Source organism: Geotrypetes seraphini, chromosome 4 (assembly GCF_902459505.1).
Source record: "Geotrypetes seraphini chromosome 4, aGeoSer1.1, whole genome shotgun sequence".
Classification (NCBI taxonomy): Eukaryota; Metazoa; Chordata; class Amphibia; order Gymnophiona; family Dermophiidae; genus Geotrypetes; species Geotrypetes seraphini.
This window is the reverse complement of record NC_047087.1, coordinates 237,831,718-237,850,813: the sequence shown is the minus strand read 5'-3', so window position 1 is coordinate 237,850,813 and position 19,096 is coordinate 237,831,718. Positions and strand designations below refer to the sequence as shown.

Sequence of the window (19,096 nt, the reverse complement as noted above, 5' to 3'; positions counted from 1 at the left end):
GCAACCACCTGAGAGTTTCTTCTCAGATCTACATGCACAACTGCTCCTAGAAGCAGGAGTGTCAATGGACAAATAAATCCAGATCACTTGCAAAGTAAGACATTATGCTACTGCTGGCCCACCAAGCTAGTCAATACTATGTGAGTTTGTATTGGTTGAAGCTGATGGATAGGATTCGCTTCAAGCTAATACTAAACGTTTATATGTGCTTGCCCAACCTGGCTCCTAAACATCTCGGTTGAGAGCATTCTGCCACGTGTTACGCCTCGCCCACTTCGATCTGCAGAACAATTAGAGATGCACATTCCATCTGTGAAAGAGCTGAGGCTGACAATGTCTAGGCACAGTACATTCCATTGTATAGGGCCTAGGGAATGGAACAATCTCCCTGAGTATATTTGACGGCAGCAGAATGCACAGAACTTTTAAAAATTGCTGAAACGGCATCTTTTTTTTTTTTGCCAGACGAAATATAGGGTATGAAGAGGAGATGATGTTACTAAGATGCTGGTCACCTATGTATTTTATTGTTTGCATTTTTTGCTCTGTTTTGTTTTGATGCCCAATCCCTCCTGCCGCAAACCGTAAAACCATCCCCGGTAGGAGAGATGCCCAGTCCCTCCTGCCAGCACCCCCCAACATCCCCAGCTGTGGCTTTAGGTATCTGGCCAATTTGAATGTTAGGCCACTCTCAGTGCATCTCAGAATGCACTGGGAAAAAGGCCTTAGACTCCACTTGGCCCAGGTGCCTAAAGTCCTTCCTATGGAAGGAGCCTTAGGCTCCTGGGCCAACCAAGACCTAAGGCCCTTCCATGGTGCATTTCAGGATGCACCGGAATGGGAAGGCCCATCATTCTGAAGAGAGAGGCCTGCCAGCTGGAGGGAGTAGACATCCCTCTGGCTGGCCTTCTTGTTAAAGATACAGGGGAGGGCTGGGTGGGCTTTTGCGGGAGGGGGTTTGGGGGGTGCCAGCATGAAGGAGTGGGCATCCCTCCTGCCACGGATTGTTTAGGGGTTTGTGGCAGGAGAAATTGGGTATCTTTCTTGCCGTGGACAGCGGGGGGGGGGGGGGGGAGGTCAGAGTTCCCTGCCGTTGCCGCTCAGCTGATCACAGCAGGGAGATTCCCTTGCCACAATCAGCTCAGCGACAACGCGATTCTCTAAACAATGTCTGAGACATGGATGGTGAGATAGGGTTAGGCATCTGTCCGTTAGGACAGACATGATTCTATATAGGATGTCATGTATGATTCTTAAAAGCTGCTTAGGCGACTGCTGAGATCAAGTGTCCTATATAGAGACAGGCCCTTAGTGTGATTCTACAAAGTGCATGTAACTTTTGTAGAACTGCACTACATAAGTGCCTGTGCGTGGCATAACTTTTAGGTGCACCCATTTAAGCCAGCTAGCTAAAACCAGGCCTAAACGCCTGCACCTAAGTTGTGCAGAAACCGAGCATACAAATTTTAGGAACACCCATGATCCACCCCTGGCCACACTCCCTTTTCAAATTCATGCACTGCAACTGGGACATACATTTTATAGACTCGGGAGTGTGCATAACTTTTAATTAGTGTCAATTAGAAGGTGTTAATTACCAATTAATGGCTGATTAGGCCAATTAAGTTGTGCATGTAAATTGGTGCGCATAGCCAATTTGCATGCACAACTTAATTGGCCTAATCAGCCATTAATTGGTAATTAACACCTTCTAATTGACACTAATTAAAAGTTATGCACACCCCCGAGTCTATAAAAAGTAGGTCCCAGTGCATGCAAATTGGCTATGTGCACCAATTTACATGCACAACTTAAGTCACCATATATAGAATTGGGGGGAAAGTACATGCATAGGAAAGTTTTATGTTGACAAAAATGTAAAAAGAGAAGCGTTGCAATAATATTTACTGCTAATGTTTTTACAAATTTGCAGTGTACAAGATGCAGGCGTTGTTTATTGATAAAAATGCAGTGACATATACAACCTTATAGCCAACCCACTGCATTTTTATCAATAAACAACGCCTGCATCTTGTACACTACCTGCAGTTTGTTTGTTGTTTTCTGCTTGCTGTTTTTTTTACTGCAGACCACGTTGGATTTTTCTCCCTTTTTTGTGCTTTTACAAATTTGCAGTAAATGTCATTTCCCATAGAATATCAAAAATTTCAAACTAATTGAACTTGCTTCACATATTGAGATGTTCTCTGCATGATTTTCTATAACTATCCTTAAGTGCAGGTATCCTAGGTAATTAGTTAAAATGATATTTTCTTCAATGAACTGTAGAGGGTGCTCTCACCTTGTGTTAGGTCGGTTCTAATGTACTGCATACCGATCTGAAAATGGCTTGTGCTCCTTTACATGCATAATATCCAACAAAATAATGTTTTCTTGAACTTTTATTGTGACTTTTCTAAATACACAGCAAATGAAACCATCTCATTGATCAAATCTAATACTTGCTTGGCCACCAATAAAGTACAAACTGACCAATTAGCAACTAAATTAACAATTAAGTTATGCATGTAACTGATAATATTATATAATTGCACATACAACTTAGGGCTAGATTCACTAAGGCCACAGATCGCATCCGATCCGTGAGTGATCCTATCCGATCTGTGGCCGGGGGGGCTGATTCACGAAGCGCCCTCATTCAAATGAGGCAGATCGGAATCATGCCCCCAACCGACCGCATGGATCGCTCTCCAGCGATCCCGACGTATGCGCAGACCATCTGTAGATGGTCTGCGCATGCGCTGGCCCTCCATTTTCCGGCAGAGCTAGAAACAAAACTTTACTACTTTTTTTACTTTTACTTTGCGAGCCCATGATTTTAACCCTTGGGTTAAAGCCACAGGCTTGCACTGTGGAGAAGGGCAGGAGAGTTGGGGCACAGAGCAGAAGGAGATCGGGGCAGAAATCAGAGAAGCAGAATTGGGGCAGAGAGCAGGAGATCGGGGCAGAGAGCAGGGCGACAAGAGCAGGAGAATCATGGCAGATGAAGTTCAACGTTGAGAAATGTAAAGTATTACATGTGGGAAACAGAAACCCGAGGTACAACTAAACGATGGGAGGGATGTTATTAAATGAGAGTACCCAAGAAAGGGACTTGGGGGTAATGGTGGACATGACAATGAAGCCAACGGCACAGTGTGCAGCGGCTGCTAAGAAGGCAAACAGAATGCTAGGCATAATCAAGAAGGGTATTACAACCAGAACAAAAGAAGTTATCCTGCCATTGTATCGGGCAATGGTGCGTCCGCATCTGGAGTACTGCGTCCAATATTGGTCGCTGTACCTTAAGAAAGACATGGTGTTACTCGAGAGGGTTCAGAGGAGAGCGATGCGTCTGATAAAGGGGATGGAAAACCTTCCATACGCTGAGAGATTGAAGAAACTGGGTCTCTTTTTCCTGGAGAAGAGGAGACTTAGAGGGGATATGATAGAAACTTACAAGATCATGAAGGGCATAGAGAGAGTAGAGAGGGACAGATTCTTCAAACTTTCGAATAATAAAAGAACAAGAGGGCATTTAGAAAAGTTGAAAGGGGCTTATTCAAAATGAATGCTAGGAAGTTCTTCTTTACCCAACGTGTGGTGAACACCTGGAATGTGCTTCCAGAGTGTGTAATAAGGCAGGGTACGTTACTGGGGTTCAAGAAAGGATTGGACAATTTCCTGCTGGAAAAGGGGATAGAGGGGTATAGATAGAGGATTATTGCACAGGTCCTGGACCTGTTGGGCCGCCGCATGAGCAGACTGCTGGGCACGATGGACCTCAGGTCTGACCCAGTAGAGGCATTGCTTATGTTCTTATTAGTGAAAGGAGGAAGATGAAAAATGGAATTGTTAAACTAAAAGATGCTGGGAACCGATATGTGGAGAGTGATGAGGAAAAAGCAAATGTGCTAAACAAATACTTCTGTTCTGTGTTCACAGAAGAAAATCCTGGTGAAGGACCGAGATTGTCTGGCAAAGTTACACGAGAAAATGGAGTAGATTCTGCATCGTTCACGGAGGAGAGTGTTTATGAGCAACTTGAAAAACTGAAGGTGGACAAAGCGATGGTACCAGACGGGATCCATTCCAGGATACTAAGGGAGCTCAGAGAGGTTCTGGCGAGTCCTATTAAAGACTTGTTCAACAAATCTCTGGAGACGGGAGTGATTCCTGGGGATTGGAGGAGAGGGATGTGGGCCCTATTCATAAAAATGGTCACAGGGATGAAGCAGGAAACTGCAGGCCGGTGAGCCTCACTTCAGTTGTTGGAACAATAATGGAAGGTTTGCTGAAAGAAAAGATAGTGTACCTCCTTGAATCTAATGGGTTACAGGATCTGAGGCAACATGGCTTTACAAAAGGTAAATCGTGTCAAACGAACCTGATTGAATTTTTTGATTGGGTGAGCTGGATCGAGGACATATGCTAGATGTAATTTACTTAGATTTCAGCAAAGCCTTTGATACAGTTCCTCATAGGACTTGCACAGTCTTTGTCTGTATATGGCCATTTGGTGGAGGATGGGCTGGGGAGGGCTTCAATGGCCGGGAGGGTTTAGATGGGATGGAGTAGGTGTTAACAGAGATTTCGGCAGTAGGAACCCTTGCCCAGAAATAGCTAAGAAGAAAAAATTAAAAAAAAATTAAATTGAATCAGGTTGGGCAGACTGGATGGACCATTCAGGTCTTTATCTGCCATCATCTACTATGTATGTTACTATGTAAGGGAAGGGGGGCAGGCACACGGTAGGTGGGATCGGGGAAGGAGCAAGGGAGTCGGAGATGATGGAGGGGGAGGGGCGCCTCTCACCCTCGCTATGCCATTGAGGAGAAGAACCACATAATTCATGACAGGATAGCAGGGGGAGGGGCAACATATAGAAGGGAACGCTATGCAATTATGACTGTCATCCACAGTAATGTTTATGGGAAAGTATCCCGAAAGATAGAGGTTTCTAGAGCAGACTTGATGTGCTGGAGGGTGCATTGCAGTTTAGGATGCTGGGGCAGTACATGCCAAAACTCTGGGCCTTGCACTGCGAAAATTTCACCACCACATCCATCTGGTTTAAGCCTGCTCTTCAGAAGACCTAAACTAAATGGATAGATTAACCAAATTGCGGCTGAAAATCACTGCTAACTGCATAAGATTGCCACTCCACCTTCAATTCCCCCCTCCCCCCCCCCGTCTGAAAATCAGCCCCACTGACTTTGTCATCAGGATATCCATGTAGCGTTTAAAAATCTATGGCTAGTGGAATCTGACCATTGATCCAGTGTTCCTTTACATATTGATATTAGGGTTCAGTCAGGGATTCCCAAATCTGACTGGTGACTTGAAAATTAGTTGATTTTTTTTCAAGGTGCACACAATGACTATATATCAGATACATTGCAGCCCGAAAAAGGAATTTTATAATTTTATAAAGGGGCACCTACTGTGGTTTAAGAGAGCAAGTAGGCACCTACTTAAGTGCTATTTTATAAAGAAGGGGTTCAGTTTAAAAGCACATAGACATCTCAAAATAGCCAAAAATCGTACAGATACCATAAATGTCTAAATTGTGATTCTGAAATGGCAGAATTTGGCTGCCCTACGCTGCAGTTTATCCAAATAGCAAGGAGGCGTGTTCTGGATGTGCTTAGGGAGGGCCCGAAATTAGAATAGCCAATAGCGATAAATCAAATGGGAAGAAATGCCCAGGTCTCAAAAAGAAGGACTTTTTATTTAGACCTGTTTCAGCCGTGTTCTGGGTACAAAAAGGTGCTCTGATCGAGCAGCTAACCACTGAGGTGATTAAGGTATGACCCACCTCATGAATCCCCCAGTGGTTGCTGTTATCTTCCTTCTCCCCCGAAAGTTAAACTAAATGGAATACTAGGTATTATGGGCATTATGAACCACGTAGAAAACAGGTCTGTAGAATAGCCTTGTGCTCAGTGTAAACCAGGGAACCCAAGTTCAATTCCCATTTCAGCTTTCTTCCCCCGCCCCCCTCCCTTACATTGTGAGCCCTCCAGAAAAAGGCACATATCTACTGTACCTAAATATTTATAACACCTGCAAGCCTGAAGGCTACTGATGTGATGTACAGTCAGGTACACTTAGGTTTTCTCTGTTCTTGGAGGGCTCAGCATTTAAAATAAACCTGGCTGCCCTGGTTTACAGTCCACTGCACTGACTACTAGGCTGCCTCTCTGCTCAGCAAGGACATCTGTGTGGCCGTCTTTGATAAAATGCTGCCAAACAGACATCCTTGTCCCTGGATTTATAAAATGCCTGTTCATTTTGGACGTTCTCATGTATTTTCTATCAGGAAACCCTAAGCAGAACAACAAGAAAAGGCAAGGGAGGTGTCGTTTCAACCAATGATAAAGTCTTTATTAGCAATCAATGATAAAGGCTATACAGCCGTGGTCTCAAACTCGCGGCCCATCAGGTACTATTTTGAGGCCCTCGGTATGTTACCATTGTTCTGGAACATTGCCCGCCTCACTGCTGTAACCTCACACAAGCAATTTCCTGCGTCTATATAGCCGAACAAAACTACAGCTAAAAGCGGCTCTTGGGACCAAATTTGTCCATTATATGCGAAAGTCTGTTATATGCAAGTCCGCTACATGCAGTGATTTTCTGCATGTTCATAAAGGCGCACGGCCGGGACCAGTGGACCTGTTATAAGCGAGTCCGTTATAACAAGATTATACTGTATAAAAAAATATTAGTCCCAACAAGGATCCCAGTTTCGGCATATAGAAGACGTCTTCTTCAGGGGACACTTTGCAGAAACGGCGCTGAAATTAAAAAACACTTGTGCAGTAAAACCACTGTTAACAGCTTGATGAACAGTGTGGTTTCACTGCAGAAGTGTTTTTCATTTCAGCACTGTTTCTGCAAAGTGTCCCCTGGAGAAGGCATCTTCTATACGCCGAAACTGGGATCCTTAGTGGGACTAATATTTTTTTAATATAGCCTTTATCATTGATTGCTAATAAAGACCTCCCTTACTTTTTCTTGTTGTTCTGCTTATATTTCAAGGCAAGGTGTTCTACTGTCTGCCTGGCTGCTATCAGGAAACCCTGATGTATTTCCTGTTCAAAAATCAAGTTTCAAGTTTATTATAAATTTGATTAATCGCTTATTAAAAATTCTAAGCGATGTACAAATCAATAAAATTACAAAATGGCTTAGATGGGATTTTTTTTTTTTTTACATTATGAGCAGGATGTCCCATTTCCAATTTGGAAGTCCTTTCAAGAATGTCCCTCCAAATGCCTCTATAAAATACTAGCGGAAACGTTAGAAATCATGCCTATAACATAGATATTTAAATCTGACAATTTCCTGAAATTTGTTGCATTTCATTAGAACAATGTGCATTTCTGTTATATTAAAAACACCATATATTTTCCTGAATTCGGTTGAAGCTACAAAAGAGTTGCTCACCTGATCCATCAGGGGTTGACCTGATGTGTGTTGGCAACATTTTCACTGTAGCTGTAGGGTTTGTGTCCTTTTTCAGGCCCTTCTCCATCTCTGCCTGGAAACGAGCCTTAATGTCCAGTAACACATCATCAGAGAGACGCATATGGTAGAGAAATCTGTCGACCTAGAGCCATGAAAGTTAACATGTTTTAATGATTTACCAGTATGCAATCACTGAATCAAGCTGCTCTACACATTAATTTCACTATCATTATCATAGATGCATTTTAGAAAAGCAATGAAAACATATTTGTTTAGTAAAACGTAAAATGATTATTATTTGGTTTTAATTGATTGAAAATGCAACAGTTAATGTGCTGGTTTTATGTTTTGTAGGACCACGAGGTATCTGCAGTTCATAAATAAAGTTTTATATTATGTTACTTGTCCAACAAAGAGAAAGTGGGGAAGGAACCATACACATCAACCTGAGATAAAATGGAGTTTATTAAGTACAATCAACTGTTAAAAAAACCCCACAAACATATGATAATCGATCTATCTTGTAGATCCTTGTAGACCCAACACGGTCCATGTTTCGGCTTCGTGATGGAAGGGGTACTGATGATAATCCGATAGAAGGCACTCAAGCACTTCAAAATCAGATAACATGCAGTACAATGTGCTGATTTATAAATATACGTCTTAGGTGAAGATTTGATGTATCCCTTAATAACTACATGTCTCCGCATCCACAAACAGTCATTTTCTCAGTGGTTAATTACAGATGCGAAAGCTGGACACTACAGAAACAAGACAGAAAGAAACATAGAAACATGATGGCAGATAAAGGCCAAATGACCCATCCAATCTGCCCATTCGTAATACCATTATCTCTTCCTCTCTCTAAGAGATCCCACATGCCTATCTCACGCTTTCTTGAATTCAGACACAGTCTCTTTCTCCACCACCTCTTCCGGGAGACTGTTCCATGCATCTACCACCCTTTCTGAGCCTATCACCTCTTTACATCATCGTATGCCCTCTCTTTCCAGAGCTTCCTTTCAAATGAAAGAGACTCGACTCATACGTATTTACGCCACGTAGGTATCATATCTCCCCTTTCCTCCAAAGTAAACATATTGAGATCTTTAAGACTGTCCCCATATGCCTTATGATGAAGATCACATACCATTTTAGAAGCCTTCCTCCGGACCAACTCCATTCTTTTTATATCTTTTTGAAGGTGCGGTCTCTAGAATTGCACACGATATTCTAAATTCTAAGAGATTGACTCATTTAAGCTTTGGTGCGGGAGAAAGATTTTATGGTGCTGTGGACAACTAGAACTAATAAATCAATTCTGGAAGAGATCAAACTGGCTACGTCACACGAAGCCCAAATGATGAAGTTACACTGTCAGAAGAGAAAGACCATTGGAGAAGGACATTATGTTTGGGAAGATCAGAGGAACAAGGTGAAGAGGGTGACCTGCAATCAGATGGCTGGACATGCTGAAAAAAAAACACGGGGATGACCCTGAAGGACCTTATTGGACTAGCAAAAAACGATCTCCTTTTAGATTTGTAATTCATCAAGTTGCTAGGACTTTAGCATTAGTTGATGGCACCTATCTATGTTAATTGTAATCAGAAAGACATTTAATAGAAATGTTGCATAGTCCACAAACTGTATGTTGACGATATGAAGCACTATTTTTACAGAACTATAACAGTATATAAAGTCTGAGGTCCTCTTTTACTATGCTATGGTAGAGGTTTCTACTAGATCCAGAGTACTAAAAGCTCTGACGCTACTCCAATGCTGCTCCAGCGCTCCTAGGAATTCTATGAGCGTTGAAGCAGCATCGGAGCAATTAGCACTCTGGGCTATGGTAGAAACCTCTACCATGGCTTAGTAAAAGGGGGAGCGAGTGAGTGTCAAATTACTTATTTCAAACTTTGGTCACTTAACTTCAGAGCTAAATGCAGGGCTATGCATTTGCTGCATGATGTTTGCAAAGGTGAAACATCATTTCCTATTTTTATTGCAAAAGATCCACCAGCTTTTGCCTTGGGATTCTACAACTTGCACCTCCCTCTATTTTTGAGTGCAAATCCAGCTTTTCTACCTCTGATCCATCAGGAAGTTATATGCAAACTTGCATAACCATATTGTGAGTACACGAGTACTGTATGTTAACTGCTATGGCGCATCTGAAATTGGCTTGACACCTCAGTTTGCTATAACTTCTGTACCACTGTCTGTTGTACCCAGTCATCTCAGTTCTCTTCCGTGATTTAGCCAACTGATAGGAGTAAAGGCATCCTGATTCTTTTCACAGCATCTTCTAAGCATCATCACTGATGACATCTCCACCTGGATGCTGTCTTCCTCCAAGTGCCCTCACTCTCAGTAGCACCTTTTAATGAGAGGCTGATTTCTCAGCAACAGTTGCCAGTAAACTCCTTCTGGTAGGGTCTACCGATTTCGCACTATCCTGTGATTTGTCATGGGTCTTACTATTTACACCCTCTTCAGTAAATGGGAGCAAAACATTACACGTCTCCTAGTGGCTGACTTTTCATTCTTGTCTCTATGGGGGCCAATACACATAGCTAGTGCAGACGGCAGTGTGCAGTTAGTGAAACATCTGCACACAATTTTCATGGACACCGGTTGTGGTTAGATTTTCATGGACACCGTAAAAAATGTTGTGGTTAGTTATGCTCACAGCAGAAACAGATACCCACAGAATGAGCTATACCAGTAGTTTCTAAGAAATCTGTGGGTCAAAGTGTGAATGTAAGAAAGCTCCAAGGGTCCCAAAAAGATTTCAAGCTTACACATCCTACTAATTTTGTAAATCACCTTGACCTGCTTGTTCAGGCTGGGTATTAAACATTAATGTTAATGTTAATATTGATTCTTCAAGGATATATTTTTTAAATTCACTTTGGGCTCCTTTTACGAAGGTGCGCTAGCGGTTTTAGCACACGCACCGGATTAGCTTGCGCTAGTTGAAAATCTACCGCCTGCTCAAAAGGAGGCAGTAGCAGCTAGCGTGTGCGGCAATTTAGCGCACGCTATTCCGTGCGTTAAGGCCCTGGCGCACCTTCGTAAAAGGAGCCCTATGTTTTGGATTTCAACAATAGCAAATTCCATAAATGAGACACCTGAGTTAATATATTTAAGAGACTGTTTGCAGTTACTATATTAAGTGGGCATGATTGAAATTAATGTATTTACAGAATTTGAAGACCATTTCAGCCAACAGTTTGAGGGTCACAATGGAGGACTTTGGGGCCACATGTGGCCCTGGGGCCGCATTTTGGAGACCACTGAGCTAAACTTTCTATGCCTCCTCAGACCTAATGATCTGTTATTTTTTGTCTGCATATCTCAAATGACTTCTGCCCATGGCCTAGCCTCCTTCAGGTGAGTTTTTGAGGACACAGCACACTGTGGAATTCCTTCAGGATGGTTGAACACAAGTCTGGAGAACATAGAAATTGCCATACTGGGACAGATCAAAGGTCCATCAAGCCAAGAATCCTGTTCCCAACAGTGGCCAACCCAGGTCCCAAGTACACAGCTAGATCCCAAGTAGCAAAACAGATTCTATGCTGCTTATCCTAGGAATAAGCAGTGGAATTCTCTAAGCCATCTCAATAATGGCCTATGGACTTCTCTTTTAGGAAATTATCCTAGCCTTTTTAAAACCGTGCTAAACTAGCTAAATTGGAGCTGTTTGTGCTTGTTGTACATGTGTGTTTGTCCCATACATACCCAACTGCGTCCAAATCACACAAAACTAAAAAAAAAAAAAAAAAAAATCTTGCTTCACGATTACAGCCCTGCACTGCCCTGGGCCTGCACAAAAGAGCCATGCCTAACTCTCAGCTCTTGTGCACAGGCACTAGACACAGTTCCTCCCCCTTTCACTGAGTATCTTCTTTTTAGGTGCCATCGACTTCTGCTTGAGCCCTAGCAACTTGATGAATTACGAATCTAAAAAGAAATTGGTTTTGTACTAGTCCAACACATCTTGCATTTAGGACATCTCTGTTGTACACCGACATTGTTCAAACACGCCTGTGTCAAACAAAGATGACACCATAATGTACAGGAGTGGTCGTGACTATAGGGCTTCTGGCAAAAAGTACAGAAATTATGCTCCCCATAGAATTTTTTTGACATCGGTTATGCTGTAGAAATGATCGTCATGTAGCAATAAGAAAACCGTTTTAGGATACACGGGGCTGATCTGATGTTTTAAAGCAACACCACAAGTTCGTATAAAACACAGCTCTTATATTTATCTTTAAATGTTGTTCTATGGTTGCTACATCATCGAGCATGACTTTTTTAATGTACTGACCACTCCAAATCATTATGTAGCTTTTTAGCACCTGTTAACAGTTCAGCATCTGTGAGTTTTACTGGCGACATAAGTGCTGTAAGGCTACCGGCAAAACACAGGTTATTGCTTGTGTTATTCAAATCTATTAAATACATCCTTTTTTTCTGCAAAATCTGGCTAAACAGTATAGATTTTAACACCCTACCCACCACCCTTGTTTCTTATTACAAGTACAACAACATGGAATAAATCACAGACCTGTATTTCTCTGTGACTTTGAAGGAGTTTAGCAACCTGGTCTAAGAAATCATCAGCATCTAACGATTCGGGATTTAATTTACCAGAAAACAAGGAGTTGTGAAAAAGCGATGAATGTAGATGCACTTGTACGTAGTCACTGGGCGAAACTCTGTTGCTAACATCGTCCAGGATATGTTGAATGCCTTGGCGTATGCCATTTTGAGCCTCATGTAATGATGTTATCCTGTCTAAATTAATGAAACGAAATTCTTCTGAATAAAGTACACCATGAAACTTGTCCAGTTTACGATCCCATCTTTTCACAAACTGGACATAGCTGATTGGTTCTGAATCTTCAGAAGGGCCTGATGCACCCTTATTTGAACCATCCTCTGACACTTTGCTGCTATCAGAATAATTATCAACTGCATAACATTCTCCTTCTTCTGTGCTGTCCGGCTCTGAGACGTTTTCGCTGCGTGTCTTTTTCCTGTTAGACTTTTCTGTCAGCTTCACGGTATCTGCTTGCGACTTTCTAACATTTTCTTGATCTACAATTTATAACTTAGCATAACCATTAATACTTTTTCCCCCCCTTAGGGGATCTGATTGCCTAATATTTTCTCGATCAACCATTATAAAGTAATGACATTTTCTTTTAATACTAGTCTCTTTACAAAACTAGGATATCTACTATTTCATTTATCTTTTGGTTTCCGGTAAGAAACCAGTTGTTGGTTAGAACTTATTGATGTAGAAGGTGTCGGTTCTCCAGCCGTTTCTTGGTCTAATCATAACGTAAAAAGAATGTTTTTTAGATGCTGCTTTTTTTTTTAAAAACAAAAAAAACAACATACGTGCCAGATAAATCAACTGTTACTTTTTAACAATCTCTTTTTCTGGTAAGAGCTAGTTTATTTCTACCATCAGATTCCCACTCCTGTTTTTAAATGCAATGATAGATTCAGAGACAGAAAAAAAAAATAAATGATAACCCCTTTTCTAATCATCATGTTAGCGGTTGATGTATCTGTGGTCCGGTGTAATATCCACAAAAACCAGAACGCTTGTTGGTCTTGTCATAGCGTATTTTTATACACTTACAACTCTCTACAGAAGTTACCCATTCACAAAGGCTTTATTGTATGGCCTCTGCTACAGATATATATCGTTTGCCATGTTTAGTTATTTTAGATATCAAAATGACCTCTACATGCCTAGAACCTAGTTCCTTATAACATGTAAAACCTTCTATTGTTTTAGTTTGTGTTGTTAATTCACATGGCTAGCCATTCCTAAAACATCCACATATTTGTAATAAAAAAATCTTTATTTTACATCAATAAATGTTTTAAAACTTTTTATACAAACAAACAAAACAAGCAGTTACATACTATATTTTAGTCAATCCCAAGAAAAACATGTTTTAAAAAGCATTTATTTTGAAGAATGACTTATAATCGGTGTCATAGATTAAATCACTTACAATCTCTACATATTCACCATGAAATTGACCAATCTATTGAGTATCATGGCCTGTTTATAGAGATCTTAATATCTCTGATTAAATCAATGATTATATTAATGCTTTCATTACAAAGCATCAGTATTTTCATTTTATAGCCTACAAAAGTGACTACATTTACCATACATTCCAGGCACAGCATGTCACAAGTTTTCCTGAGTTCTTTTTGCCCCCACATCAAGCAATCGTGGTGCTTTTGCCCCCAGCTCGTATTAAGCAGGCTCCACAATCTTCTTCCTTCATGCCTTGCAGACATTTATTTAGAATGCAATATACAGCTACCTTTGTAACTGATTTAAGTTCTGGTGGTGTTTTGGAAAGTCGTATGCTAGACAACCAACCATAATTACAAGTATCTTCAAGTTTACGTTCAATCATCGCTGGTTCTCTTTGAAACGAGCAGAATAAACACAAACAGGATAGATTTATCATTGGTATGTACACCTTGTCCGCAGGTTTCTGTGATCGCGAAGAGCCATCACTTCCCTACAAAAAAATCCCCCAGAAAATAAAATTTTTCTTTTTAAAACACACAAACACATTCAGCTTCATAAACCCCTCAATACTGACCCCTGTCAATGAAAAGTGTGTGTGTGTGTTTCTCTCTCTCTCTTACCATGGAAGATCCAGGCTTTTCCAACATGTCTGCCACTTCGGCGTCTTATGCGGCTTCATAAAATTCAATATCTGAAGTATTATCCTCTGGTAGTTCATAGCCTACATCTTCATTTTCTGTGTCCGAATCATATAGCTTTTGATCATCTGGAAACTCTTGTATTTCGGAATCTGTTAATTTGTGCGTATGTTCATCGCGTCAATCAGTTTTTCGGCCGGTTGGTAACCCTCTTTCTCCGCATTACAGTCTTTAAGAAAGTTACGAGACCTCTTGGTAGGCCTTTTTTCAGTTATCTGTGCGTTAAAGGGGTCCATATTTTCTTTGTCTGATTCGTACAGTTTTTCTGTCATCGGGTAACCCTCTTTTTCTACATCACGATCTTTAAGAAAGTAACTCAATCTACGTGCAGTCATTTTGTTTGACGGTTTGAGAACTTTTATTTGTGATGTTAACAGCTGTTTGTTAAAGAGCTAAGGCATACGTCACTATGACAACACCAGGGGGCCGGGACATGTTCAGACAGTTTTTTTCATGTTTAAACATCCCTGGCTTTATCAGGCCACCCCTTCCATTTCACGAGACAAATTTTGTTCTTACTTCCTCCTTTTACCTTTAGAACCTTTTCGGTACAGCTTGACTTTTAGTAATTCTTTAGGATAAAAAGAACCTTGTATAGCTTCGCTATCGTAATCCTGTATCTTGTATGTTGTTCTCTGACCCCTGTTTAAAACATCTTTTATTATAAATATCTCATCCATCCATGTTTGCTCGTAACCTTTCTCAAATTTTTCCTTTAACTTTTGACAGTCTCACATGGTCTCCTTTCTTTAAGAGATCCTTGATGTTACTGCCTCAGACTGTTTTCCAAATCTGCAAAGAGTTTGAGGGTGTCACATCTACAGGCCTCGCCTGTATCGTTCTGTGAAAACTATAATTATAGCTGTGCAAAGCCTGCAGCATGTCTTGATAAGTAAAAAGGGTTGTGAGATGTCAAAATAGCGCCATATTTCGGATTTTAAAATCCTGTTAAATCTTTCCACTATAGCTGCTTTAACATCATTATGGGTCACAAAAAGGCTAACTACCTTTTTGTTTTAATAAATTCTTCAGAGACTTATTTAAAAATTCTTTACCCTTGTCTATTTGAAGTTTTTCAGGTGTACGCCCTAAATTAAATATTGTTTCAAAGGCTTTGGTAACTTCGTGACCGGTTTTTGTTTTTAAACTCACGACCCATGCATATTTTGACAGGATATCTATTACCGTTAAGATGTATTTGTAACCGTTGTTATAACGGGCACAGGCTGACATGTCGACTAAGTCACTTTGCCACTGGCTGTCAACTTCTGACACCATTGTTTTATTTCTTTTAAAATGGATTCTAGCTGGTCTGTGTAAATTGTATGTGTTTTGACCGGTGACCCAGTCTACTACATCTTTTCTCCGGACTGTAATATCGCTCTTTTTAGCCGCTTGAAGTAGAGGGTTAATGCCTCCATAGCTTCCTGCCATGTATGGATCATATAATAAATTTGCTTCAATAAAGATTCTTTCATGTTCCATTCAGCTCTGACAGCTTAGCTCTAAATAAAAAAAAGAAAAGGTCTTAAAACTCTGCCTTTTTAACAGACCCCTGTTAGGTGACAGTTGTTTTTTGTTTTTTTCAGATTGTTAAGACAACAGCAGAAGGCTGGGACATGTTCAGACATGTTTAAAACACACCTCCACCTCTTCCCCCCCTTGGCTTTATCAGGGGGGCTGCAAGGGGCTTATCAGCTGTTACCATGACAATAGGGGAGCTGGCCCATTAACCATTAACTCAGAATTCCTACTGAAAGTGTGTTAAAACCAGAAAAGAAAAAAATAAATAAATGCAGCCTTTTCTCAATTGTTTTGCACTGGGGTCTGTTTTAAAAAAAACAGGAAAGATTTTGTGAATGTCTTTTGTTTTGTGATCTGCTCTATCCATGAGCTCTTAAAACCTGTCTTTTAACTAAAAAACTGTTAAAATAAAGACACTTCTTTTTCTGGCCACATCATTTCCGGGTGTTTTGACTAAGTCTGTTTCCCCTATTTCCGCCTACGTGGTCAGAAAAGTGCATTTCCAACGCTTCATTTACCCTATTTCTGCCTACATCATCAGAATGTGCACTTCCGGTAGGGCAGGCACTCCCATTTCCGGTGATGTCATCAGAAAGTGCATTTCCGGGAGCGGGGCATGATGGGCGGGGCAATGGTTGGGGCGGGGCATGAGGGGCGGGGCAATGTGTGGGGTGGGACATGGGAGGGGCTACTACCATTCATTTCTATGGGAGGAGCGGGGCATGGGTGGGAGGGGGCATGGTGTGGGCAGGGCATGGGTGGAGGGGGTGTTGTGTGGGCAGGGCCTGAACAGGGCTAGGGGAAAAGTGGGTGTGGTGTGGGTTGGGCTTGGGTGGGGCTAAGGGAGAAGTGGGCATGGAGTGGGTGGGGCATGGGCGGGGTTTGGGTAAAAGTGGGCAGGGTTTGGATGAAGAGTGGGCGTGGTGTGGGCAGAGAGTGGGCGTGGCATAACCTGTGAACGCTGATTGGTCGATCCTTATCTCTAACAGCTGTCAATCATTTTGACATGAGGTGTACCCATTATACTACTTATATATATACTTTTAAAATCCTTCCCTTATTTAAGATAGTAATGTAATCCCTCCCTCCTTCCACCCACCGTGGATGTGAATAGCACTAATCCAAATTTTTAAAAAAACAAAAATAAATACCGACTTTACTGAAGCAATAAAATATGTCAACAGGCCCCAAACCAATTTAAATAAATGACTATGCCCTAACAAATCTGCATTCATTTTCTCATTCCTATATGTGGAGCATACATTTGCCCACCAAAAAGAAAAATTATCATCTGCATAGCTACCCCAAAGTCATAATATTACATTTTGTTAAATTATCATCTGCATAGCTAACCCAAAGTCATAATAATAATTTATTTTTTAATAATAATAATTTATTTCTTATATACCGTTATACCGTGAAGTTCGAAGCGGTTTTATATAACGATCTATGGGGGGTTTAATATGTAATAATGTTCCACATATGATTATCAAAAAAGAAAAAAACTTAGGAAAAAAACATAATGTAATATTGAATCACAAAAACCAATGAAAAATAAACAAATTCAATTTAAAAATAATGTATACTTTCTCATTAGAACCAACACTAATCAGTATTCAAAATAATGTATTGTGAGTGCTCAGTTTAAAACACCATCAAAGGTTGAATACGCAACACTGCCTTTGAAGCTAAATACAACCTCTATACATATAATAAGATCTTAGAAGCTGATTATGACGTATAAGGCAGGCATGTGGGTGCGATGATATCTGGTTGTAACATCATTAATGAGCTTTAATGCTGTGTTTTGATGGTGTTTTAAACTGAGCACTTACAATACATTATTTTGAATACTGTTTAGTGTTGTTTCTAATGAGAAAGTATATATTTTTTGTTTTTTATTGAATTTGTTTATTTTTCCACATATGATTGGATATCTCATATGATATCTCATATGATTGGATATCTCAAATGATGACTCAAGTATTGCATTAATCTGTCCCCATATCGACTTCCAAAAATTAAGTATCAGCGGACAAAAGAACAACAGATGATCCAGTGTCCCTATATCTAGATGACAGTGCCAGCATCTATTTGATTTAGAACTGTCTAACTTTTGTAACTTAACAGGGGTCTAAAACGATCTATGTAACAAGAAAAAACATGTTTGTCTCATAGTTCTTTTCCTTTCTGATATTATGTACACCGCCTTGATGGTTTAGGCCAGGGGTGTCCAATGTCGGTCCTCGAGGGCCGCAGTCCAGTCGGATTTTCAGGATTTCCCCAATGAATATACACGAGGTCTATTTGCATGCACTGCTTTCATTGTATGCTAATAGATCTCATGCATATTCATTGGGGAAATCCTGAAAACCCGACTGGATTGCGGCCCTCGAGGACTGACATTGGACACCCCTGGTTTAGGCAAAGGGTGTTTTATAAGTCCTTATTAAACATTAAAAAGAAAGTTAAGACATATTAGAAAAAATGTTCTCTAGCTTCTGACAATGAATATATAGAAAAAATGCATTAAATGGCCTCCTTGAATGCTGGAATTTACCAGTGTTGAATTCTAGGGACTAATTTATAAGCAGCTAACAAAAACTGATGTCATAAAAATGATTTTCCCTGAGGTACAATGCTTGAGAAATTGTGTCTGTGGGAAAATTATTTTATGAAACAAGCTGGAGGCGGTTTTGTGATGTTCATATTTGGTTGTGTCTGCATCACAGACTGAATCCCAAAGGTTTTCTTGCAGTTTCCTGCCTGTCAGACTTTTTTATTTTTTTTAAATATGCTTCACTGCACCACTGTATTAACTGAATATTATAATTTATATCTTCTATGATACTGTGAAGCAAGAGCTAGAAATTCTCGCAAACTACCCCAATGAATCTTACCTTCTTGATTTGGTCCTCTTTCAGTTTTGTGAACCAAAAGGATACTAGGTGCACAGCAAACATTTTCTGGCAAATTTCTTAGTCACAGAAACGTATTCAGTCCTAAAGTATTGCTCCTTTTTCCAGAATAAGTTGGAGAATCCTGTTTATAACCACACTCTTTCAATAGTCACAAGCAAGTCGTCTTTAGAAAAGAGACCTTGTCTTATGCTAGGTTGGTTCAATGATTAAACCACATGCATGCTTGCTCATTCTCTCTCCCTTGTATTTTTATTGTCTAGAGGTAAAGGACTGGAAAAATGCCAAGGTCCAAGGGAGAAAATGATTTTTTTCCAGCATTTTTTTTTCCAGGTTAACAGTGCAGTTGCTAGGAAATGTCCTTTATCACAACTCACTATATTTTTTACGAAAACAAATTA

General features: G+C 40.5%; 1 protein-coding gene across 3 annotated transcripts in view; it reads right to left on the bottom strand.

Annotated features, from left to right (window-relative positions):
• LOC117359850 (hexokinase HKDC1-like) overlaps nt 1-18,839 on the bottom strand; it is an 83,588-nt gene extending 64,749 nt beyond the window's left edge. For 2 of the 3 annotated variants that reach the window (XM_033943226.1, XM_033943229.1), the window contains exons 1-2: nt 18,678-18,839; nt 7,453-7,615 (exon numbers count right to left, since the gene is read on the bottom strand). In XM_033943226.1, the coding sequence (XP_033799117.1) occupies nt 7,453-7,615; nt 18,678-18,740 (226 nt within the window). In that variant the 5' untranslated portion in view covers nt 18,741-18,839. Of the gene's footprint in view, nt 1-7,452; nt 7,616-14,175; nt 14,204-18,677 lie in introns of those variants that run through there. The other variant, XM_033943228.1, reaches the window with a different exon arrangement.
• Nucleotides 18,840-19,096: the final 257 nt, after the last annotated feature.